This window comes from Oncorhynchus keta, chromosome 5 (genome assembly GCF_023373465.1).
Source record: "Oncorhynchus keta strain PuntledgeMale-10-30-2019 chromosome 5, Oket_V2, whole genome shotgun sequence".
NCBI lineage: Eukaryota > Metazoa > Chordata > Actinopteri > Salmoniformes > Salmonidae > Oncorhynchus > Oncorhynchus keta.
In genome coordinates, this window is record NC_068425.1 from 7122156 (window position 1) to 7149419 (window position 27264).

The 27264-nt window shown below is 42.9% G+C and overlaps 1 protein-coding gene across 2 annotated transcripts; it reads right to left on the reverse strand.

Annotated features, from left to right (window-relative positions):
* On the reverse strand, positions 1 to 26675 carry LOC118384411 (MAGUK p55 subfamily member 2-like). Of its 2 annotated transcripts, XM_052518619.1 has the most exons (14): positions 26553 to 26587; positions 26180 to 26235; positions 16875 to 16975; positions 13121 to 13224; positions 8548 to 8700; positions 8177 to 8332; positions 7619 to 7846; positions 6776 to 6907; positions 6484 to 6589; positions 3474 to 3545; positions 3198 to 3359; positions 2782 to 2984; positions 2527 to 2655; positions 1 to 1623 (listed from the first exon to the last, which is right to left on the reverse strand). In XM_052518619.1, the coding sequence occupies exons 3-14, from the start codon at positions 16903 to 16905 to the stop codon at positions 1447 to 1449; spliced, it is 1653 nt and encodes a 550-aa protein (XP_052374579.1). In that variant the 5' UTR covers positions 16906 to 16975; positions 26180 to 26235; positions 26553 to 26587; the 3' UTR covers positions 1 to 1446. The 2 variants fall into 2 exon arrangements, with proteins under 2 accessions (XP_052374579.1, XP_052374578.1); XM_052518618.1 differs by lacking the exon at positions 26180 to 26235 and having other exon boundaries at positions 26553 to 26675.
* Between the last annotated feature and the right edge of the window lie 589 nt (positions 26676 to 27264).

Consider the following 27264-nt stretch of genomic DNA (forward strand, 5'->3'; position numbering starts at 1 on the left):
TTGATTTTAGACGTTTAATTGTGGACATCATCAAATGTACAGTTAATTTTCCTATAAACAACACACTGTCACTGTAGTTAGTGTTTGCCTCTAGTCTACTGTATATCTACATTCACAGTCTGTCATTTACAGTACGTCTAGAAAAGGCGACTGATACACAGTCAAATACACAAGGTTCTTGAAATCGTTCAACCGTGAATTCAACTAATTGAAATCTCCAAACTCATATTCTAGGTATTTGAAAATGCCATGGATACACGTGAGCATCATGGAATGTAGAAACCATGCTAAAAGGAAGAAACTATGACCGTGCACTCATCAGGAGCACACAAACGTCATTGTTTCCAGGGTCGTGTTCATTAGGGCACATTCTAGCTAAATGTTTCGCAAACAGAAAACGAAAACAAGCTATCCCCATACAGTACAGAGTACGTCCTCAGTCTGTTTTCTTCTGTTTCGTGTCTAGTGAATACGACCCCAAACTAATCATCGGCAAATTTCCCAAACGCCTGCAGTGCATCGATTTCAACTGACCCAATAGACATCCCGTACCACTCCATCACAAGATCCTCTGTTTATGAAAGTGGAATAAAAAGGTCTGCCCCAGTTTGACAAGTAAACACCAAGGGACCCATCAAGTAAAATGCCGGAGCCGTTACCTTGTCAAACGGGTGTGTACTGTACAGCAGACCTGGGAATAGTATTCTTATGAAATAAAAGAGAAAGGAGGCTTTTGGCACGTCAAAAACACATACGTAAAGTATCTGTGTGGTTTCCTAAATAACGGTTGTGCTTACAGTCCATCTATCATACACATCTCTCTATGCTATCTCCAAATAATTTTTATGTTTTACTATCACACCTTGGTGTCTTGACTTTTTGAAATGATAGAAAAAAGAAATACCCAACAGTAGGTGTCAAAAAGTGTTCCGACTTGAACGCAACCATACAAAAAATAGAATGTGGTAATAAAAATAGAATTGTGTGTGTGTGTGTGTCAGAGCCTGTAGTGAAGACATAAAAAGTAGAAGGCCATCTACCACTGTTTACTGTTTTGATGTAAGATTATCTATTTACTAATCTGAATGTCCATTTATGATTCATGTAAACATAGATGAAGTCTTGCTGAACTAAAGAGTCAATGTCGTGAACAGGATTATGATAAAGAGAGACTGCAACCGCACGAATGCACGCACATGCACACACACGCACACACACACACACACACGAATCCCATAATGCCCAAATTTGTCGACAAATTTCCAAAAGCAATACATACACAGCAAAAAGAATGCTGTCAGTTCAGTCTTATGTACAGTATGGAGTCCAAAGGTCAGAGGTCCAGAGGTCACAGTGATGATGAGCCAGACAGTATCTTCAGATGTCTTGTGGGAATGAATGAGAGAACAAGTGTTCGACACCACCCTCTTGTCCTTCTGTCTCCCACTAGAAGACCCAGGTGACTGGGACCCACTGCTGGGTAGCAGAGACCTTCTCCAGGGCTGCCTTCAGGTTCCTGTAGCTCTCGTCCAGGTTGTCGTTGACGATGGTGAGGTCAAAGTAGTGTCCGTAGGCCGTCTGGATGCGGGTGCTCTCATCCACTGTTCTCTTCAGCTCTGAGTCCTACAGAGAACAAAGATGTCAGCTGTTAGAACTAAGAGTAACAGGAAGGGAACAGGCCCTGAACAAGCTAATTAGTTCTGTTTAGGAAGGCGCCAATAGGTAAGAACCTGGAAGTTCAAGCATATAGCTAGTGAGCAACATTAGGGCCTTTCAGCTTTACAGCAAGTTGTGACCTTGGGACTATAAGGTTCTATCTGCATAAAGCATAGTTCTACCTGACACTTGTGAATAATGCATGTTCAGTTTTTAATTAAGAAGACTAGTTATTTGAATACATAAATGATAGAATAACACTAATTTACCCACTGAACAATGATGTGCAATTTACTTTAAGATTTCTGACAGTGTTGATGGCAAAGACGTGTTCCGATTGGTCCGTCTGTATTTGTTCAGGCTTGTGAATGGATAGCTCCAAGTTCAAATGGGTTTATGCAGATAGAACTTTCTGGTTGTTAAGATTAACTTTTTCAAAAATCCCACTGCACAGACATACAGTATGAAGAACCATCTAAAGATCTAAAGATTCTTGACACAACAGACGAGCCTGGCACCTACTACCATACCCCGTTCAAAGGCATCTTTTGTCTTTCCCATTCACCCTGTGAATGGTACACACACACAATCCGTGTCTCAATTGTTTCACGGCTTAAAAATCCTTCGTTAACCTGTCTCCTCCCCTTCATCTACACAGATTAATGTGGATTTAACAAGTGATATCAATAAGGGATCATAGCTTTCACCTGGTCAGTCTATGTCATGGAAAGAGCAGGTGTCCTTAATGTTTTGTACTGGCTAAACAAATTGAGGCACGTTGGTCGTCCTGAATGAAAGACCTAGTCAGTAGCTGTCATTGAGTTTTCCATTCAGGCATTATCCTCTGTTTGGCTTCACCCTGGTGCTTACCGTCAGCTGCTTGGTGACAACTCCAGTCTCGATGGCCGACTGGTTCATGGCTTTAAGGACCTCAAAATCAGGGGCCTCGATGAACACCACGTAAGGCAGGAACTCCGACGTTCGCAGTACCTTCAAGGCCTGGAAGTAGTACAAGGAATACAATGTCTGTATGAGGTACCAATGTCACTGTTAGAACCCTGAATTCACCCAGATAGGGCTCCAGATTGTGGTGCGTGGGGCCACAATGTGGCCAGTCGCTCCTACCTGAGGATTGGCGTCCAGTACACAGATGCGACCGGCCTCCACCACCTCATGGATGGAGTCCATCTTGGTGCCGTAGAGATTGCCGTCGTACTCGCCATGCTCCAGGTAGCGGCCATTCTTGATGTCCGCCTCCATCTTGCTCCGCGAGGTGAAGGCATACATCTGGTCCTCCCGCTCCCCTGACTTTGGCTTTCTGGAGGTGTCTGGAGGAGGCAAGAAGATGATCTACATTTGAGTCATTTACCAGACACTCTTATTCAGAGCAACTTGCTGGAAACGGTTTCAACAATCCCTAGTTACTGTATGAAGGTGTCCTAACACAATGGATTCAATCAAAAATCAAAAAGGGCTGGCTTTAGTATGTAAGCATTTTGTTGTTGTTAATTAGTTGGAAAGTTAGCGTTAGCAACGCTCACGGGGGATGGTGGTGCCGTAGTGTTGTGGGTCAGACAGCAGCAGTTTGTTCTTCAGGCTGCGTCGGCCCACTCCCAGAGCACCAATCAGAACCAACGTCTTCCTGCGGAATGGAGGCACCTTGGCAACCTCCTCATAGATCAGCAACTCATGCCTGTCAAACTCTGAGAGAGAGAGAGAAATAAAACAGAGACAAATTGATAGCTTTGTTTATTTGTTAACATTTCAATGTAATTTACAGAAACACTCAGAATGATCAGAATTCAACAAATTCCCACCTGCATTCTTAGTGGTTAGATACATCATCTTTTTCTTCTTGTTCTTTCCCGCCACTCCAGTACAAAGATTTCCTGTCACAATAACACACAATAAACAATGATGATACCATACAAATATAATCCCATACAAACATGATCCCATACAAACTCCATTTATCCACATTCATCCACAGGTATTCACATGGTTTTCTTATTAATCAACCATTTGATTTTACACTAGGGGGCAGTATATAACAATGCCAAGTAGAGGTCATTGGTCCAAAAAGTTGGAAACATTCCCAAATTGACCTGTTGCTTTCCCACCCCGACCCGATATGCATAAAATATATATATATATATTTTAAATATAGATACCCATTCCGAACGGACCCGAGGACAACTAGACCCACTCATTATAGACCTGGTCGGATCCTGAACCGATCCGAGAGCTGATAAAGCATGAGGGAGAGGAGGGAGAGGTGCCGCTCTAGCATGTGGGGGAGGAGTGTGCTACTTAGAGCGAGTGGCACAGGGAGGACGGAGGGAAAGACGAGAGACAGCAACCAACCAAGCCGACTTGTTGCCATAGCTAGGTTATTTATCATCCAATATAATTAAGTAGTACCTGTCTTGACGGCATCAAACCGGGAGAAGCTAGTTAAGCTAGCTAGCTAGGCCAATTGAGGCTGCATGAGCTTTCACGTCCTACAGTTAGAAATAACAACAACTCCATCAGAATATTAAGTAGAAGCTTAACTGTCGGCTCATGGTTGTTGTAGCCTATCCTGCTCATTTAACTTTTAATTTCATCTTCCATTGATTAGATATCGCATAACTCTTTCCATGGAGGCTCTATGGATTCTGATGGTTTATAATTGACCAACAACAAGCTACACGTGCCACCAACGTGAAAAGAGCAGCAGCGTAAATTATACAATTTCTCTCTCTCTACTGTAGCATTCGCCTTTCGGATACGTAAGGGTCCTTTCGGTCAAGTCAGTTACGATTAAACAGACCTGAGACCCCTGACAATCATATCAGACCCGTGACATTATTTCGGATTCTGGATCCAGACCCATTCGGGTCCCGGATCGGTTCTCTGTAGTAGAGTACATGTGGATCTATGAAGACCTCTAATGCCCAGCACGACATCATTCCCCTCTACATAATAAGCTACACATCAAGGATCTGACGATCTGGCTCATATTAAAAGCTGTCTGTTCATTTGTGAGGAGTGAGAGACAGACAGGGGGTAAGTGTTATGATGTGTTAATAAGGTGGGCTGCACTGGTAGGGTTGTTGGGTGACTGAATGACAGCCACACCGGCAGTTATGAGTCATGACCACAGTAAAATGTCATTTGACCATTGAGTCACAGTAATCTCCTTTTATGTACTCAAGTCGTGCTTTGGTTGTACCCAACATGATTGTGCTGTTATACAATGCATAGCCTACCGCATATTACGCATGGCAGAAAACAAATGAAACCAAACTGATTTAATATGTCTTGGTACATAATTGGTCTAGCCTATGCTCCAAAATTAAACTAAATGTGAATAATCGCCTTTGAGTGTGGACCGTATTATTATACATACTGGGTGGACTGGTTACCTTATGCTATGCTGCAAAGGTTCTATCCACGAGTCTTGGAGAGAACATGTAGCCAGCCCTAGGTGATGCTGTTGGTTCATTGTTTGTGCAGGGCGGTTTACAGTTAGCCTGATTTTGAATAGCCTAGTAATCTGGATTTTTAGAGTCACATTACCTTCAGCTATACAGAATATCTCACCATCATGCATTTCCATCTCCTCCACTCTCTCCTTTATTCCTTTCCTGAGCGCGCAGACGGGCTGTCAACAGTTTAGTGAAATATGTTTTGTTGCGAAAAGATGTTACTATTGATGTTCCATAACAGATTTCACTTGGTGTCCCAAATTAAGCACTGGGTAGCTGCAGGAACAAGGTTTGAGAGCCCGTGGTACACAAGAGTTTGGGCAAAATATCACGTGTCGGGCAGAGAGAGCAAGCTCCTCAAACAGTGGTTGATGGGTGGAGTGAAATAAGTCTTCTTATATTTATTTCTCAGTTGCTCATATTAAGCTTAGCTCCGCTTTAAACCCGAAGTAGCCTTCAAAACACGGCCTCCATTCGCTATATGAGTGCATACAGATGACATGCATTCCCCCCCATGCGCCATGCCCCTGTTCCTCCCCTGTTCCTCCCCTGTTCCTGCCCATTTAATAACGGGCCATTCTAAATCGAAACAAATTTGAGTAAAGACAAGATAAAGACAATCTTTTCTTAGTAAAGACCTGATTAAATTGAGAATAGTCTGATGGGTGTAAATATGATCTCTTGATGAGAAAACAGATGTGCAGCCTGAGGCAAGGAACAGAGAGCACAAGCTTTTTTTTTTTTTTTTTTTTACTTTCTCAAATCATCTCAAATCAAATCAGCGGCCCATATATGTTTGATTTTCTAAGTCATTCTAAGGTTTGTATCATTCACAACTAAAGTTGCCAAATAACTCTAAAGCTAGCACATAGGACCTGTTTCAAATCATCATTTTATGCTCAACATAGCCACTTCACACTCGCTCCGTAATGGGAAACGTATCCTTTCTATTTTGTTGAGTTCTATTATATTCTTCTTACTATAAAATCGGATAAAATTAAATAATATCATGGGACTTGTAAGCATATCTTGTCCGCTAAATGAACAAGCCTGCAGTAGGACAACTCATATTCTGTTCTTCTGAAATACATTTTCATTTGATAACGTTTCCTTAGACCTGACTAAGATAAATCATGGATTTATTGTGATGATGTATATTACATTGATTTATAATACTTTTCAAAAATGTAGATGTTCCAATAGCACACATCACTGGCTTGTATGTGTGGAGACCTGGAGATACCAAACGTGTTTCTGTTAATTAACGGTCGATTACCGCGCGACCGGCAGTCTTTTGCACGGCAATGACCGTCTGGCAAAATGTCATGACTGCCACAGCCCTATGCACTGGTCCTACCTGCGGGGGCCAGCTCCACGTCTCGCTTGACAAAGGCTTTTCTCTTCTCCTCCAGCAGCTGACTGGGGATCAGCCCAGCGCTGCCTCCCTCCACACAACGACGAGCCTGACAGACCCACAGGATGATTCTCTCATCAATACTTAGACCCACCAGCACGCACACCGTGCACCGATAGGCACAAGTAGACGAATACAGAGGCTGATAGTATTGACAACAGAAGCAATACACAAAACAATTTGTGTTACATACAGTACAGTACAGTACATGGCAAAATAATCCCTACGGGCCCACCTGCCACCAGTTGAGGTCATCCTGATTGACGATCTGCAGGATGTCACCGGTGTAGAACTTAAGCCCTGCCTCTTTACACGGGATCAGGTTGTCATTGGCCGGGTCGTAGTCATAGTGACACTTCACAAACACCTGTGGGGAACAGGAAGTAGATCCATACAGATGGTTACGAGTCTCTTACTGTTGGATAGTGTTGAACATTTCGTACCAAATTCAAAAGGAGAAGCTCGATTTGTCACACTTCTAACTTGCAAAGTTTACATTTGTTTATCGAAGTGGAAGTTTTCCTCTAGAGCATGCAGTATGTGCATTCAGAGTATACAGCTGTATACAGTATTTCTGCTGATCGATGCCATTATCAACAAGAATGCATAAAGACAAACCACTTTCTTACAATCCTCAGTTGAAATACGTTACTGTAAATATCAACACTTCCTCGGCAGCCATAACACCCTTCTGCTGACAACTGGTTTGTACTTTCAGACTATTTTCCCAACCCTCTTTTTTCCACAGTCTACCAGCCACGGAACGAGTGAAGATAAAAGGAAAGAAATCACCCCCAAAAGATATATTGTACGGAAATACTAAGCTCCCTTCACCTGGTGGTATCCATGACAACCAGCCTGGGAAGAGGGGTGCGTTCTAGCAGACTGGTGCCTTGGTACTTTATTGCTAACTCTGGTACTTTATTGCTAACTCTGGTACTTTATTGCTAACTCTGGTACTTTATTGCTAACTCTGGTACTTTATTGCTAACTCTGGTACTTTATTGCTAACTCTGGTACTTTATTGCTAACTCTGGTACTTTATTGTTAACTCTGGTACTTTATTGTTAACTCTTACCTGTCCTGGCGCGTGGCCCTCCTGATAGCTAGGGAGGATCTTGAGCACCACGCTGCCGCTGGCATCCTGCAGCATCTCCTGCAGAACCCTCGGGTCCTCACCCACCTCCTTCCCATTCACCTCCTTGATGATGTCACCCGCGTGGAGGAGTCCCTGCTGGTCAATCATCCCTCCGTGGAGGATCCTGGCAATCACCAGCTCCCCCGCCTCCACGCGGAAAGTCACGCCCTGAACAGGTTCAAAACATATAAACTAATGAGGATGTGTGGCATGGGGTGTTGCTACTTTGGCACAAACTCTCTCCTCTCTTGATTGTCCTTCTACAATGTCCTACATGTTCAGTCAGATATCTAAAATGACAAAATAATGGCAATTCCTTTTCTTGAAAAAAGGACATGAATGAGGATACACTACGGTTACAATTATACACTATGGTTAAAACCACTAGCCTGTTTGTGATTCAGCCAAAGAAGGAAGAGTTGACTAAAACACCTAAACTCTGGGTGCCATGCTATCTATACCAGATAGGTGATAGACAAAGAGCAAGGTGGTACTAACCAAGTGTTCACCAGCCACTTTGCGGATGCCCACCATCCGGACGGCATCTGGGGGCACGGGCTGGTTGCTGACAGGGAGCTCCATGTAGGCACAGGGGCTGGGGGGTGGGGTGTCACACACCTGGGACGCCACCGAGTCATGGGTCTCCAGCAGAGACTGGGAACCAGTCGGCAGCGAGAGAACATTAGATTGACAGCAGACTGAGGCTACCAGAAATACTTTCATAAGACTAAATAGTGGATTATGTGATGAAGGACATTTCTTCTCTGCACGTCTAGGTAAGTGTATGAATGCATTGATGTCCACATGAGTGTGTGGTTTAATGGGTGTGGGTGTGTGTGTCCACACTATGTGTGCTTCTGTGTGTGTACCTGAAAGTGGGGTTCGTTGAGGATGCGCGTGAGCTCTGCTGCGCTGTTGCTTTGGTGTGTGAAGGGACTCAGTTCTCTGAGGATCTCCTCGACCAGCTCTACGTTGTTGTCCCTCACCGCCTCCAACCTGGTCTCTTCCAGACTCTCTGGCTCCTACGGGACATTTAAAAAAAAAAAATTATATATATTTTTTAAATTGAACATTTATTTAACTAGGCAAGTCAGTTAAGAACATATTCTTATTTACAATGACAGCCTACCGAAAGGCCTCCTGTGGGAAGGGCGGGCTGGGATTAAAAATACAAATAAATTCAATAAAATTATAGGACAAAACACATCACGACAAGAGAGACACCACAACAAGGAGACACACACACCTATACTTTTATTTGAATACATATTTGACATACAAATGTACACTTATTAAAGACATGCTCTGGAACTTTTCATTTTGTTTTTTTTAAACTCCCGCTTTGGGCTGGATGTGTCAATGTACAGTTCATACATGCACAATCTATGAGCAGAATTGTTTTACCTCAATAAGCTACGAAATCCCTAGTTTGAAAGCGATTGTTTTTCTGGAAGCTGTGCTGCGACATTTTTCCTATATTTTCTGCCACGTGGGTCAGCCCCCTAACAATTTGAGTTCTAGCCAATGTTCTTCAGCCCCTCACCATTTGAGTGACAGCAAGCAAAATGTGCAAACAATTTGCAGAACTACTGGCTACAAAGTATACAAAAGTATTGGAGAATCTCTTTAAGATGGAAATAAGTATGCTTCAGAATGGTTTTGGGTACTTTAAAAATAGTAATTACACATACTTTGCACCTAAAAATATATATAAAAATCTTTCTATTTCATTTTTTGTACTTCTTTTTGTTCTCTGTGACTATTATCTGATTAATTAACTCTTTTTCCAAGATTTGCCCAAAATGTCCTGGCTGGCTGGCTGACTGGCTGACTGACTTTCCCTTTGAAGTTCATTCACAGACGGAATTGAGTTCAAAGTCAGCTGATCATGTCTTTAATGTAAAAGCAGATGTTTGAAAGTAATTCTTGAGAGAATTAGTGGACATTAACAACTGAAGGGATGGGCCAGACACAACCCTGAGGTCTGGGACTGAGTGGCATCTGGCACCAGCCAGGAATTTAGGCTTCTAGCCCAGTGGTTGTCATAAGAGCAAATTTAGGATCACCCTATCCTTCCTTAAACATAAACTTACTACGAAGAGGGATTAAGCAAATCTGTACTGGGATCAACACTTAAGGGCAATGCGACCCACCTACACAGAATATATGGACCTCACTGCCAGAGCAAAACTGTAATTTAAACTCTTTGGTAATCATACCACCTGGTGGACTAGGAGTGCACACACACCTTATATCTGGTTCATTGACAAACTGTGCAAATCAATGTCAGGCCTCCATTAGGAGTGCTATTTTTAGTATGGGCTGTCACTTCTCATTTCCCCTGTAGGGGAGAGAGTGTGTGTGTGTGTGTGTGTGTGTGTGTGTGTGTGTGTGTGTGTGTGTGTGTGTGTGTGTGTGTGTGTGTGTGTGTGTGCGAGAGAAAAAGCTTAGAAGAAATCCCGCTACGCCCTCCTACGAACCATCAAACAGGCAAAGTGTCAATACAGGACTAAGATCGAATCGTACTACACCGGCTGAGAAGCTCGTCGTATGTGGCATGGCTTGTAAACTATTACAAAATACAAAGGGAAGCACAGCCGAGTGACACGAGCCTACCAGACGAGCTAAATAACTTATATGCTCGCTTCGAGGCAAGAAACACTGAAACATGCATGAGAGCATCAGCTGTTCCGAACGACTGTGTGATCACGCTCTCCGCAGCCGATGTGAGTAAGACCTTTAAACAGGTCAACATTCACAAGGCCGCAGGGCCATACGGATTACCAGGACGTGTACTCTGAGGATGCGCTGACAAACTGGCAAGTGTATTCACTGACAATTTCAACCTCGCCCTGTCTGAGTCGATAATACCAAAATGTTTCAAGCAGACCACCATAGTCCCTGTGCCCAAGAACACTAAGGTAACCTGCCTAAATGACTACCGACCCATAGCACTCACATCTGTAGCCATGAAATGCATTGAAAGGCTGGTCATAGCTCACATCAACACCATATCCCAGAAACCCTAGACCCACTCCAATTTGCATACCACTCCAACACCTTGACAAAAGGAACACTTATTTGAGAATGCCATTCATTGACTACAGCTCAGCATTCAACACCATAGTGCCCTCAAAGCTCTTGAGGGGACTAAACACCTCCATCTTTAACTGGATCCTGGACTTCCTGACGGGCCTCCCGGGTAGGTAAGGGTAGGTAACAACACATCCGTCACGCTGATCCTCAACGAGAGGGCCCCTCAGGGATGCGTGCACAGTCCCCTCCTGTACTCCATGTTCATTTGACTGCATGGCCAGGCACAACTCCAACACCATCATTAAGTTTGCCGATAACACAACAGTGGTAGGCCTGATCACTGACAATGATGAGACAGCCTATAGGGGGGAAGACAGAGACCTGACCGTGTGGTGTAAGGACAACAACCTCTCCCTCAACGTGATCAAGACATAGGAGATGATTGTGGACTACATGAAAAGGAGGACCGAGCACACCCCCATTCTCATGGACGGGGCTGTAGTAAAACAGGTTGAGAGCTTCAAGTTCCTTGGCGTCAACATCACCAACAAATTAACATGGTCCAAGCACACCAAGAGGGAAAGAGGAAAAGATTAAACATATTCCCCCTCAGGAGACTGAAAAGATTTGGCATGGGTCCTCAGATCCTCAAAAGGTTTTACAGCTGCACAATCGAGAGCATCCTGACGGGTTTCATCACTGCCTGGTATGGCAACTGCTCGGCCTCTGACCACAAGGCACTACAGAAGGTAGTGTGTACGGCCCAGTACATCACTGAAGCCAATCTTCCTGCCATCCAGGACCTCTATAACAGGCGGTGTCTGTTATAGAGAAGGCCCTAAAAGTTGTCAAAGACTCCAGCCAACCTAGTCATAGAGTGTTCTCTCTGCTACCGCACGGCAAGCAGTACCGGAGCGCCAAGTCTAGGTCCAAGAGGCTTCTTAACAGCTTCTTCTCCCATGCCATAAGACTCCAGAACATCTAATCAAATGGCTACCCAGACTATTTGCATTGCCCCTCCCCCTCTCTCTCCTACGCTGCTGCTACTCTCTGTTATTATCTATGCATAGTCACTGTAATTCCTCTACCTACATGTACTTATTACCTCAATTACCTCGACACCGGTGCCTCCGCACATTGACTCTGTACCACTACCATCTGTTTATAGCCCCGCTATTGTTATTTTACTGCTGCTCTTTAATTATTTGCATTGTTTGTTAAGTGCTTGTAAGTAAGCATTTCACTGTAAGGTCTACTACACCTGTTGTATTCGGCGCATGTGACAAGTACAATTGGATTTGATTGGAGAGAGCGAGAGAGAGAGAGATCCCTCCCATCATCTGACATCAAAGCGGTCCAGCAGCAGTCATTAGTGCTGGGGCATGACAGTTCCACATCCTCAGATGTCGACTAGTTTGAGATCATATTACCCTCTTCATCAGTCCTCCTTGACACAAGAGATTACCTCATTTAAATAATTACATTTACTGGCCCCAGCTCATCATGAATAAATGAATAACAAAATGATCAAGACCTGTTGTGCTTTAAACAATTTTTTTTTTTTAAAGATACGTCTTTGTAGCCTTTGTTCCAGAACATCCCTCTGTATTTCCAATAACAGTACCCAGACACTTCCCCTTTAATCACTGAGCAACTTCAATTAAAAGGTGCACAACCCTTCTCCTTGGGGACCATTCGTTAAACAAAAGGCTAAACACCCAATTTATTTCTTAAGCAATTGAAAGATTCCCCTTGCTGCCTCTTTTGTTCACAGCCGTGGTTTCCATTTCCCCTCAGCCATGTAGAGTGTTGTAATGACTTTACAGCTTTCACTGCTATTTTCATTTGGTAATAAATCCTTGAACGTATTTTGGAAAGGTTGATCTGTCTCACCTTTTTCTTTAAATACATGTCGGCAGAAGGGGGGGGGGGGTATCAGTTGCAATTACATGCTGTGATGCCTCTCACCTTTTGTAGAATGCATGTTCAGAGGGAGGGTGTCAGTTCACATGGCACTGTCTCTGTTGCCATACAGGGTTTTGAGTTTGTGAAGGTTTGAATGAGTTATAGCTTCTGGGAACGTGCAGTGTTTTTTTGGCACTGAAATTTCTTGGTTTTCAGGACTGTGGGCCTTATTCAATCACTCTCTATGGTTTGTGTGTGTGTGTGTGTGTGTGTGTGTGTGTGTGTGTGTGTGTGTGTGTGTGTGTGTGTGTGTGTGTGTGTGTGTGTGTGTGTGTGTGTGTGTGTGTGTGTGTGTGTGTGTGTGTGTGTGTGTGTGTGATCCTACATACTAGACCTACATATTTAACCTTTCTCTGACACTACGAGGCTCTCTGTAGGCCTGTGTGTGAATACATCCTGCCATGTTTGAATGTGTGTGTACTAGGTCTCTCTCTTTCTCACCACGGGGCTGTCTATGATGCCCTTGAGGAAGATGAGGTCCAGGTCATTGGCGGTGGTGGAGCTGTTGCTGTCACTCAGGGTATCCAGGACCTGGGGGGGAACCGCTATACACAGAGACACAGAAACACAGATACAGATTCAGAGGAAGGAGTTACACCCAGCCTCACACAGAGACACAGAAACACAGATACAGATTCAGAGGAAGGAGTTACACCCAGCCTCACACAGCGACACAGAAATACAGATTCAGGGGAAAGAGTTACACCCAGCCTCACACAGAGACACAGAAACACAGATACAGATTCAGAGGAAGGAGTTACACCCAGCTTCACACAGAGACACAGAAACACAGATACAGATTCAGAGGAAGGAGTTACACCCAGCCTCACACAGAGACACAGAAACACAGATACAGAGTCAGAGGAAGGAGTTACACCCAGCCTCACACAGAGACACAGAAACACAGATACAGATTCAGAGGAAGGAGTTACACCCAGCCTCACACAGAGACACAGAAACACAGATACAGATTCAGAGGAAGGAGTTACACCCAGCCTCACACAGAGACACAGAAACACAGATACAGATTCAGAGGAAAGAGTTACACCCAGCCTCACACAGCGACACAGAAACACAGATACAGATTCAGGGGAAAGAGTTACACCCAGCCTCACACAGAGACACAGAAACACAGATACAGATTCAGAGGAAGGAGTTACACCCAGCTTCACACAGAGACACAGAAACACAGATACAGATTCAGAGGAAGGAGTTACACCCAGCCTCACACAGAGACACAGAAACACAGATACAGATTCAGAGGAAGGAGTTACACCCAGCCTCACACAGAGACACAGAAACACAGATACAGATTCAGAGGAAGGAGTTACACCCAGCCTCACACAGAGACACAGAAACACAGATACAGATTCAGAGGAAGGAGTTACACCCAGCCTCACACAGAGGCACAGAAACACAGATACAGATTCAGAGGAAGGAGTTACACCCAGCCTCACACAGAGACACAGAAACACAGATACAGATTCAGAGGAACGAGTTACACCCAGCCTCACACAGAGACACAGAAACACAGATTCAGAGGAACGAGTTACACCCAGCTTCACACAGAGACACAGGACTGAGTTCAGGACTGACCCTTGTAAAGAGGAAAGACTCACCCTTTTGCAAGTCAAAATTAAAGTCAACGTTTTGGAGGAGTTATGACATTTCTACAGCTAAGGTTCAGGAGGTTTTCCAGACCATGTGATCTAAGTGGACCATGTGATCTATTTGTGGGCCCCACAAATACTGTAAGAACCTTGAATGGATCATCAGTTTTTTAGCTTTATCTCATTAAACCTTCCGCATGCAGCTAAATGTATAAAGTAAACTATTGTTTTACAGACTTTATATTTCCATCCCAGTCAGCAAGCTCCCCAAGTTAAACAAGATTTGTATCTGTATGCTGCCTCTGCATTTCTGCACCTAGCTATGAGTGACTAAGCTATGAGTGACTAAGCTATGAGTGACAAAGCTATGAGTGACAAAGCTATGAGTGACTAAGCTATGAGTGACTAAGCTATGAGTGACTAAGCTATGAGTGACTAAGCTATGAGTGACTAAGCTATGAGTGACTAAGCTATGAGTGACTAAGCTATGAGTGACTAAGCTGTGAGTAACTAAGCTATGAGTGACTAAGCTATGAGTGACTAAGCTATGAGTGACTAAGCTATGAGTGACTAAACTATGAGTAACTAAAATACGAGTGACAAAGCTATGAGTAACTAAAATATGAGTGACAAAGCTATGAGTAACTAAAATATGAGTGACAAAGCTATGAGTAACTAAAATATGAGTGACAAAGCTATGAGTAACTAAAATATGAGTGACAAAGCTATGAGTAACTAAAATATGAGTGACAAAGCTATGAGTGACTAAACTATGAGTGACTAAGCTATGAGTAACTAAAATATGAGTGACAAAGCTATGAGTAACTAAAATATGAGTGACAAAGCTATGAGTGACTAAAATATGAGTGACAAAGCTATGAGTGACTAAAATATGAGTGACAAAGCTAAAACTAAAATATGAGTGACAAAGCTATGAGTAACTAAAATATGAGTGACAAAGCTATGAGTGACTAAAATATGAGTGACAAAGCTATGAGTGACTAAACTATGAGTGACTAAGCTATGAGTAACTAAAATATGAGTGACAAAGCTATGAGTAACTAAAATATGAGTGACAAAGCTATGAGTGACTAAAATATGAGTGACAAAGCTATGAGTGACTAAAATATGAGTGACAAAGCTATGAGTAACTAAAATATGAGTGACAAAGCTATGAGTGACTAAAATATGAGTGACAAAGCTATGAGTGACTAAAATATGAGTGACAAAGCTATGAGTAACTAAAATATGAGTGACAAAGCTATGAGTAACTAAAATATGAGTGACAAAGCTATGACTGACTGACAATGTCATATATCCATATGACATTAGCATGTCGTTAGCATGTCACTCTCCAGTAAAGGATATAAGGAATATATATATATACAGTAAACAGTCAAAAGTTTGGACACACCTACTCGTTCAAGGGTTTTTCTTTCTTTTTTTAAACTATTTTCTACATTATAGAATAACAGCGAAGACACCAAAACTATGAAACAACACATATGAAATCATGTAGTAACCAAAGAAGTGTTATTTCATCGTTTGTATGTCTTCACTATTATTCCACAATGTAGAAAATAGTAACAATAAAGAAAAACCCTTGAATGAGTATAGTTAGTCACAATCAATCGCCTGTATACTTTAATGTCATAGTATCTCATATATGATCTGCCCAAGATCTCAGTTGACCATCTTCTGCTATTGATTAAAAACAGTTCAATTTTGTGGCATCGCTCTAACAGAGAAAACAAAAGAGCTCATACAGCATCTTCTCTCTATTTCACTGCTGGGTAGCATTTGTGTATCTTAAAGGGGCCATCAGCAGTTGAAACAATAACAAAGTGTTTTCCAACCACTGTTTCAGTAAAAAGCTGAGAGGATGAGGCTGGAGAAATGTAATCACTCTCAAATTCACAGACAGAGCTTTGGATGCAAGGACTGGCCATCCAATGATATCAACAGTATCATGTTAACCATGCTTAGAGGCTCCACGGGGTTTGTTTATGTGTACTTTGTTTCAAAAACTTTGGAGTAAAACAAGCTTATTTTGGGTTCTGATGGGGTACGGCACTTGAACTATGCTCACGAGGCATTTCTAAGTTATATTCTTCAAGAATCAATGGGTAGATATCATTCATATATAAGTCAACAAATGGATGTAGCAACTCTAGATGGCCCTTTCATGTAAAGTGTGACCCAAGACTCCCTCCACCAAAGCTCAAAACTTATGCGGAAAAGATGGCGGCAGCTATCTGGACAAGCAGTGAAAAATGGGTCTACTTCCAGGAAGTAACCGTGTCAGTTCAATCTCCATTTAGGGGCCACATTATATGGCTTCATTAAAGTAGACCTTTTCTGGCTGCGGCAGTGAGAAACTGTGGGTCTTAATGGCTGTGTGGTGTGTTTATGGATGTGGGTGTCATATAGAATGTGCGACGGCCCCATTTGTCAGAGCTACGGAGAAAGGTAATGGGCTGGGTAAGGGAGGAGAGGAAGAAGAGGGGGATAGAGGAAGGAAAGGAGGGAGGGAGGAAAGTAGGGAATGGAGGAAGGAAAGGAAGGGAGAGGAAAACAAAACTCACCAGGCTCTGTGCCAGTCGACGCCACAGGCATGTTGAGGCTTTAGTCAAACTGTGTCAGCTGTCGGCAGAGAGGAGAGGAAGAGAGAGAAAGAGAGAGCGATCTAGAGAGAAATAAAGAGGAGGGGAACATTAATAAACATTTCGTTTAATCAAAAATGTATTTGTATTGAGAGTGTTCCCTCATGTGAGCCAGAACAGACATCCATTTTGAATGCAGTCGTCAGAGCTAAAATGTATGGTAGAGACCTTCAAGGATCTAAAAAATTGGACCCGTTCAGAAATGGACCTGGGGCTTTCCCATCCGGAAGCGATATGCATAGATTCATTTAAAAAATATAAAACTTGTTACGAACGGACCCGAGGACAACTAGACCCTTTCCGTATAGACCTGGTCAGATCCAGACCCGGTCCGATTTGATCCATTTTAAAGCTACTTAATTAACCTGAGCTGATAAAACACGAGGGAGAGGAGGTAGAGAGAGGTGCAGGGGCCGTGCTGTGTGTGTAGGTTACTGCAATTTCAATTTCTCTCTCTCTCTCTCTCTACTGTAGTAGTCGCGTTCGGACCTGTATAGGCTCTTCTGGACACCTCAGTTAAAATTACACATAACTGAGACCCGACAATCATATCAGATCCAACCCAGACCTGTGATATTATTTACAATTCTCGATCCGACCGTCTATTCGGGTACAAGTGGATCCATGAAGAGCTCTAATGTACAGTAACAATACACATTTACACCAGCATAGAATCCAACAGGTGCATAGGGGCATTTTTCTTAGTATAATATTCACCAGTAGGGAGTGCTGTTTTCCCATCAGCAGATTATATTCAAGTTTGAACGATGGACTACCAATAAGCACCGATGTTTTCCTTGATCTATATACACTGAGTGCACAATATATTAGGAGCACCTTAGTAAAATTGAGTTGCGCCCCCTTTTGCACTCAGAAGAGCTAAAATTCGTCGGGGCATGGACTCTATAAGGTGTTGTAAGCGCTCCACAGGGATGCTGGCCGATGCTGACTCCAACGCTTCCCACAGTTGTGTCAAGTTGGCTGGATGTCCTTTGGGTCGTGGACCATTCTTGATACACAAAAGAAACTGTTGAGAGTAAAAAAAAAACAGCAGTGTTGCAGTTCTGGCACCTACTAACATACCCCGTTCAAAGGCACTTATTTTGTCTTGCCCAAACTTTTTGCATTCTGTGCTAGAGGTCTTCACGAATATACCTGTACCCGAATACCCGAGGCCTGATCCGGGAACCGAGCAGGTGGCTTGTTGTTGGACAATCATAAGTCATCAAAGCGGCAATAGGCTACAGTCATAGAGCCTCCATGTTGGGAAAAAAAAGTTAGGAGATAGCTAGCTTAACGTTAACTAGCTCAACTAACCTCTCCCGGTTTGATGCAGTCATATCATATTTGACGATAAATAACCTAGTTATGGCAGCTATTGGTCTACTATAGCGCGAGTCGGCTTGGTTGGTTGCTGTCTCTCGTCTCTCCTTCCCTGCTCCCGTTTCACTTGCTCACACAGTACGGCCAATCTCCCGCCTGCTAGAACAGCACCTCTCTCTCCCTCCTCTCCCACACCCTTTATCAGCTCTGGCTAATTAAGGAGCTTTCCTCTGATCCAATCGGACCGGGTCTGGATCCAACCAAGTTTATAGGAAACGGGTCTCGATGTCCTTGGGTCCGTTCAGAATGGATATCTATATAAAACACGTTTCATTTATGCATGTCGGGCTCGGGTGGGAAAGGCCCAGTTCCATTTTGGAACGTGAAGACCTCTGATCTAAGCCTTTGTTTCGTATTTCTTCTAACCCTCCGACGGTGTGCGGGTGTCGATTCTCACGGGACAATGCAAGGAGACGCGAACAAGAGAGAAGGCCTCCTTCGTCACAGACAGAGTGGGCATCTGGTGTAGCTAATCCATTGTATCCATGACAACGGGCTCAATGTATGGTAAGAATGGAGAGGTGGGGGCAATAAAGGAGAACAAAAAGAGAGAGCAGAGCCCCCACTCCAGCACCACCCCACCAAAACACTGTCTCACCCCCCCGAATAGAAGAGCTAGTAAGAACCATGCACAGAGGTTCTGTATATGTTGAATGCTGAAAGGAGATGGTTTAAGAGAGAGCGTGATACAGAGAAAGAGAGAGAGAAAGTGAGAGTGAGGTAAAAAGTGGGACAGGCAGAGTAAGTCGCTCTGGATAAGAGCGTCTGCTAAATGACTTAAATGTAAATGTAAGAAACCAGACAAAGAAGGACAGGGAGACAGAGAGTGAGAGAGACAAATGGGAGACTGAGAGGGAGGGAATACAGACAGAGAGAGAAAGAGAGACAGAGAGTGTGCAATTGAGACATACAATGAGAGTTAGACAGCAAGACGAGAGAGTGCATGAGAGAGACACAGAAAGGGAGCGAGAGTCAAATTAAAGGAGCAGAATGAAGAGCAGACAATTCTACTTAAGCAAACAATAATAATAGCCTGAGGCGTCAGACAGACAAATCAGGTAGATAAATGTACTCTACCAACACACTCAGGAAGCCATTTTGCTGCTTCACAGTGTTTTGATCACTTCTGCTCGACAGATATCGGCCAGATTCCCCTCATTTGCAGACTCTTCTGAGTCAGTGGTTGTTTGTTCAGGATCAAAACAACACATGTTACTGGGCAACAAGACAGGCAGTAAGTCATGAGGAGGAGAATAGCATCCACATGAATGACTCACATAGATTACACCTGCTTCTACCATTACTACAGTTATTACACTTCTGTATTGGATATTTATTTGTTTAATCTGTTTTATATATATATATATATATATATATAAATCTATACTTTTTTCTTTACTATTATAGGTACTATTCTTGTCGCTGTTGTTTCATAATAGTTATGTGTATCACTTCACTTTGGCAACGTTTAGTTTTTCATTCGAGCCATTGAAGCATATTGCAGTTTCATTTGTAATCATCAATGACTTGATTACCAGGTGTGTTTCTGTGTTGGTTCTGGACTGAAACGAAAGCCAGCATGACCTGTGAGTCCGCGTGACCAGAACTGTCAAGCAATGCCCCAGTAGTAAGTAGGCAGTAAACTTGATAGAAACAGTTGCCATGGCTAGGCCTCCGCACTCACATTGCGCTGTTCCGATGGTAACCGTTGTCATAGTGACATGCCTTTTGCACAAACCGATGTGACGTTAGAGGAGCAACACACATCCGTAAGACAATAAATGCAGGATACATAAATGATCAACTATAACAATGAAGCACAGGTTAGAGTAGGCCCCTGTTTAAACGATCGGAGCCTGTAGGGACTCCTGCTGTAGGGGAAATAACACAGCACGACACATCCACCTCCTATAACTGATTATTCGTAATGCAATCTACTCAAAGAGAATAATGATACAAGTGCCTTCAAGTCTGGATTTCCATGAACTAACTCCCAAACTCCTGGCTATTAAGACCTACTGCAAAACACAATCCTGACTTAATGTGCCGTGTGGCTGACTGTTAGGTGGGCCGTTATGGTGGATGTACGTGCATGTGAGGAGGCAGACAAGGATGGTATGTTTTTCTCCCAGAGCTTTTATTTGGAAAGTGGATATAAATAGGCGTCAAAAGTACTTCCAATATTTACAAAATGATTAACAGGAAGAAGAGCACCATAAGTCAGAGATCTGACCTAGCTAACTCATGCCTCAGTAGTGCCCGATATTAATTAGCGTGAGCAGGCGACAAGTATAGCCCAGCCGTCCCCTGTTTGGCCAAGCCTTTAACCCATAATGTATCTCACCATCAAATCAAATGTATTTATACAGCCCTTGTTACATCAGTAGATGTCTCAAGCTTATACAGAAACCTGGCCTAAAACCCCAAACAGCAAGTAATGCAGATGTAGAAGCACGGGGGGCTAGGAAAAAGTCCCTAGGAAAAGGCAGGAGCCGAGGCAAAGATCTATATACGAACCAGACTCTGAGGGGTAGCCATGGAATATACCATTTCACATGTCAATGCTTAGGCTACCAATTATCCTCTCCCTTTGACAATCAACAATTTGGCATGAACCACAACACAGTTTAAAAGCATGCCCTCTGGAACACAACCCCGTTTGTCTCCCACAATCTTCTCCCAGGTAACACGAAGGACCGTTCTACAATTACAATTACAGTCAAGGACAAATAAAGTAAGGATTTACGTTAGCTTAACTTTCGCCTTGATCCTGACAAAACCACTGCAGTTAGGATACAGGCGACTTTGAACATAATCGAAAGCATAATATGTGTGGAGACGCAAACAAAAGATCTGGCATCAAACAAATGAATCGGCATGCCGACCACAAACTCTCGTGACCACAAACGTTTCTTCTCTCCTACTGCTGATCTAAGGTCAAAATAGAGAACCGCTGCTGCTGAAACATTTTTCATTTGTGACCTTTGAACTCAGTACCCCCTCAGTAGCCTATCAACACACCCCAGCCAGCTAATCCACGTGTCCCAGTCCACCTGCCTTACGGGTCTAGTCAGAGGGCAGTCCTGTGGTCAACAACAACACACTGACCAACAGTAGACCCATTACATACACAGCTCCGGTGACGAGTGGCTTTAGGCCTACTTATTACTCCCACAAACATTTGTTGAGGCATATTTTCCCATAGTGATACTGACAGTTGGTTTGATTTACAATAGACAGTGGCGGCCAATTGCATTTCATTAGATAAACAAAACTTGTGAATGTGATATGGAGTGAAATTGTCATTGCTCATCTTCAAATAACATTTCATCTCAGATGAAAGCTATGACTTGTCAAAACAGTCGTAGAAGAAACATACTGTATCTGTAAAATGGTAAGAAGACAACTGTGCCATGTATCTGTGAATCCAGCCATACAGTATCTATCCTGTGAATGATTTAATTAGATGTGATGGTGTTACAACATGTGTGCACTTGGCTGCCATTGGCCGATGGCTACCTTCTATTCATCCATCCAGAGTACCAAGCCAGCAGCTCTCCTTTCCCCCTGTCTGCTGGTCTGCTTTAATAAGCTAGGGCTGAAAATAGCCCCTCTCTAGGGAGAGCCACAACACACACACACAAATGCATGCTTGTATGCACAGTGTGCATATTCACGCAAGCATACACACAGACACACAGATGCCCAGTCCAATACCACCTATCCCAGAAATCCCAGGTTCCCCAGTATGCTATTCTCACACCAAGGACTGAGTGTGGTCGATCTGGTAGGCTATATTTGCTGACACTCTGACATTTCCTAGGGCTATCGACCTATAGATCTGTGGTGAGACAAGCCTAGCTCTCTGTAGGTATCCAGGGGCGTACGAGATGGACTGCCTCCTTTCTTCCCCGTCAGCCAGTTGCTATGACGATCTGCTAGTATAGTCTGCAGCCGCCATGGTGACCAGTAACGATGCTTAGGGAAAGGGATCGGGATGCATATTTTCAGCGCATGGCGCATGTTATCGGGACTGCTGTGATGGGGAAGGGGAGCAGGGGGGACGTGGGTAGAGGAGCACCGTCAGCAGGGGTGATTCATCTAAGCTACATACACACATATACACACACACACACACACACACACACACACACACACACACACACACACACACACACACACACACACACACACACACACACACACACTGTTCCATCATTCCACCACTCATGCCAATGCTATTGGTGGGGAGACAAAGCAGCCTTCCAGCCTCCCCAGCTTGGGCACCCAAAAGAAGGAAAAGGGTGATTATGCCATGATGGGAGGTAGGCAACCAATGGGATGTACCGCTTTCTACCCGCCCCCTTTAATGCACATTCACACTGCTGCTATGCATTGTTGTAAGAAGGAGAAGGTGGAGATGGAGTACATCTAGAGACATCTAGGGGCAATGTGGTTAATCAATCCATAAAGCCACTGATAGATGTGGTGGCTTGTTTGGCTTTTATGCACAAAATGTCCACTAAGAGTGTATACATGGGGAAGATTAATCTAACACAAAAATGAAGCAATGGTTGGAATGTCTGACCTAAACCATGCTCAAATAATTGAATTAAAATGTCTCTTTTTAGGAGCAAGTCTGTGTGTTCGGATATTTCTTCTGCAGTTGCATTAGATTATTACATGTAGTCAGCTATTTTAATGGCAGAATGCCCTGTACATGATTGTGTACCATAACTTGGCAGATACAATGGCTGAATTATGATTCTGCCGAACAGTATTAAACAACATTAAAATGTATAGTTTTTAAAGTTAATTATTTTAAAAAATAACTAGGCAAGTCAGTTGAGCAGAAATTCTTATTTTCAATGACGGCCTAGGAACAGTGGGATTAACTCCCTTGTTCAGGGGAAGAACGACAGATTTGTACCTTGTCAACTCAAGGGGATTCTATCTTGCAACCTTTCGGTTACAAGTCCGACGCTCGAACCACGAGACTACCTGCCGCCACATTTGCGCATTTAGCAAAGCAGTAAGCGTTACAATATTTCGCCTAACAATAACTAGAACAGACGCAGTTTAGGCCACTAACAATATTTGTTTATTTTATAATGTAACTAATGCATATGGATATAGCTAACGAATGTGCCATTGAGATTGCGAAATAGTTGGAAAGAGATTTTCGATGTATCGATTCCATGGCACATGGTTTATGAACTGATACACAAAACAACGCTGGATTCAAAACGTTTTCAATTTAAATTATTATACAAATTTCTTGCAACCAAAAACACCTGGCATATATGGGGGATACAACCATCCCAGGTCTGCATATTTTGCTGCGAAGAGACAGAATCATTTGATCATTTGTTTTGGTACTGTCCATATGTAGCTTGTTTTTGGTCGCAGGAATGGCCGAAGAATTGCAACATTGGTGCTAACTCTGCAGATAGCAATGCTGGGTGATTTAAAAAGGCATAGTCAATCGATCAATAATTGAATAATACTCTTAGCAAAATATATATATTTAATTTACAATATGTACAATCTATGAGAATAGAAAGGTTCAGAACTTTTTTTAAACATCACAGCACATTTGAAAAATATATGGCGAAAAATCTAAAACTGGACGTTCTTCAGAGATAGATGGGAGGGGTTGAGTGGAGCTGAAGGATGGGACTAAAAACAAACAAATGATAACTATTGTGAAATAGATTGTATCTGTAAAATGTATATAGTATGTATAAGCTGGAAGTAGAAGCCTAAGTGTTGTTGTCCATTACTTTACTCCAGTTAGGGGAGGATGGTATGGTTAGTGGAAAATAATACATTAAAATAAATATAAATATATATAATTTATATACAGTGTATATATATTCACAAAACAATATGGGGGATTGGAAATTATGCCGACAATTACATTGATGGAAGCAACAATCTATCTGCAATATTAAATCTGATCTACCCCCTAAAATAAAATACAAATGAAAAAACAGACAGTAGGTAGGAAGTTGTGGCGTCTAGAGGATGTCTGGGGAAGCAAAAACCCACAGAATGTGTGAGAGCAGCAGAGCCTGCACTGCTGTGGCCGATTCCCTGCCAGTCAACGGTAATGGAACCGTTTCTCTCTCCACTGTTCATCCCAATTGAACTGATTTCATTTTTTCTCTCTGTGCTAACATCAATTGGATAGAAAATAACCTAAAAAGAGCACCCAAAACATCCACTTGCTTTTTCTTCTATTTTATCTCTCTGCATAAAGAGATCCTGCTTACTGTACATTATTCCCCTACTAAACCAGCTCAGTATCTCTACTCCTAAATGTGAACCTTGCTACCACATGACCTGCCACAGTGCTCCTAGCCGATGGTAGATAATATGCAAGCTCAGCAATAACACACAGATCCCTATGGAGGTTTCCTTCCTCACCTCCCTCCCTCATGTTGACTCATATTGGGGGGTTACGAACCGTAGGGCAGGACGCCCACTTGTGTAGTTAATAGCATCCTTCCACTCTTCTCCATCCCTCCCTCCCTTTGCCTTTCTCTATCCCTTTCTCCTCACTCATAATGGGCAGACCACGTGGGTAGTGCATATTCTCTCTTCTCTCTCCATCCTTCTCGCATCCCTCCACCTCCTCCCACGCTCCCATTCCTCTCCCCATCCTTTTCTCCCTCTCATCTCTCTCCCATCCCTCTCCACTTTTCTCCCTACCTCTCTCCCATCCCCCTCTCTCTCCACCCTTCTCATTATCCCTCTCTCAACTCTCTCCCACCCCTCTCCACTTTTCTGCCTACCTCTCTCCCATCCCCCTCTCTCTCTCCCTCTCTCCACCCTTCTCATTATCCCTCTCTCTTCTCTCTCTCCATCCCTCTCTCCTTCCTCTCTCGCTCCCTCTCTCTCCTCCTCCACACACACGCCATGCTGTGGCCTCTTGTGCTAACGACACCATGTCCAGGCCCTAACGAGATCACACGCTGATGTGAACTCCATCTGCTCCCCTCATTGCCCCCCATCCCTCCCCACCCCTCTCATCCACCCCACTCCCTAAGAGATAGGCTACATGCCCCATCTGCTTGTGTCACAATATCTTTTCCATCTCTCTCTAAAGACTATGGTGTGTGCATGGCTCCTACCAACACAGTGTGTTAGCCAGTCACTTTGCATTTTGTGGTTTGTCCCAAAGAATCAATTGAGCGAGCAAGAGAGAGTGAGTGAGAAAAATATAGAAAAATTGATGTTTAATTTTAAGACATTGATCTCTTCAATTCCATTATTCAAATTACTGATAAGTCTTTACTGATCAATTAATCCCTGACATATTTTCAAAAATAAATATGTTTTTGTCACTATCACCACACAACTATATCATTGGCTTTCGAACTAATCACGTGGTTTTACTCTAATCGGGAAGGGGAAATTGGATTTCCGTCATGGCAGGTCTATAATAGTGCAATACATTTGTAAAAGGACAGTCCACTTTCATTATCGTGCTTCAACCAACAGGATGCAAAACCGAAAACACAATGTTCCAAAGGTCTGATTCTTACACCTGAGAAAACTCCTCCACCCCCCAGATGGAGAGAAAGAGTGTGGTTCGGTGCGTCTTATAGCCTACATGGCATGTGTGATATTATGATACTATTGCACCTTGCCAAAAGTCTGCGCGTGCAGGTGGTGTGCGTGCGGAAGTGTAAGAACGAATTGTATTGTTTTGCTTGCAGCATGCACCAATATACCAGACTATTCACGAATGGTATTCCCACATTAACGAAAATACTGTATTACAAAACAGTCTTAATAGTATTGTGTATTTAGATTGAATTAAAATGACTGAAGATAACCGTTATCGTTGGTGCGTAGCCGATGGCTCACATCCATCCACCAAAACGCTGGGGGTCTGCAACCGAGACACAGAGAAACGCATACATAATGTATCTAACATAAATGCAATGCGAAACACAATTTTGTATATTTTAAAATAAATTGGGTTCGGTTAATCTATGTCTAGATCGCACCATTTGAGTATTTGCCTGACTATGTATCTACATTATCGGAATCACCTACTACTTGACTGCATGAAGCCCCCACACGTAAACAAAGCACAACGAAAAATACCTCAAATCAAATAGACCATCTGCCATGCATTCCAATGAAAATATATCGTATACATAAAAAACATAAAAACGCAATTTTACATAACGGGATTGCACTAACCTGTTCCGTCTCGTGGTCGCGTCGTTGTCTCCGTGTAATATGAAATCTCTGAACCGCTACTGATTGTCAAACCACTGTAAAGTCGTCGCGATTGAGATTTAAACGGGCAATGCACTTCTTTCCTCAATGTGGGCCCCACCAACTACGTACGGTCATAGCGTAGAATATATATATATTGTCTTTTTAACAGTCTTTCTAAACTAGAAAACAAATAAGTATTGCAGACCCATTTCATGTTTTCACAATAACAAATACAGACAATTACCTACAATAAGTCGAGAACACACAAATATTCTTTGACGCTAATAATTGACTACCATTACATGTCATGAATTTACCTGATTTTCATCACATGAGCTGTGTGTAATCCTTACACTTCCAATGAATATTCATATTTTAACCCACGTTTGTTTGGGTTAAAGCCAATCTCTAAATTGTGCAGAGTATTATTGAAGTATCATACACAATGGCGTAATGTGTCCTTATTGCTTTGGTTATGGTAAGGTAGGACAGGGCATCTATGAGTCACATTCCTCAGAAAGCATGGCTATTCCGTTCGTTGAAATGGCAAATGAGCAAATAGAAATCTTACGGATTGTGGCTTTAATGGAACTGAATCGCTCTTCAACTCATGCAACACACTATTGCAAACATGCTAAGTAAATAATTGCTAAGTAAATCATTTTACTTATATCGTGTATACAAGTTTGTA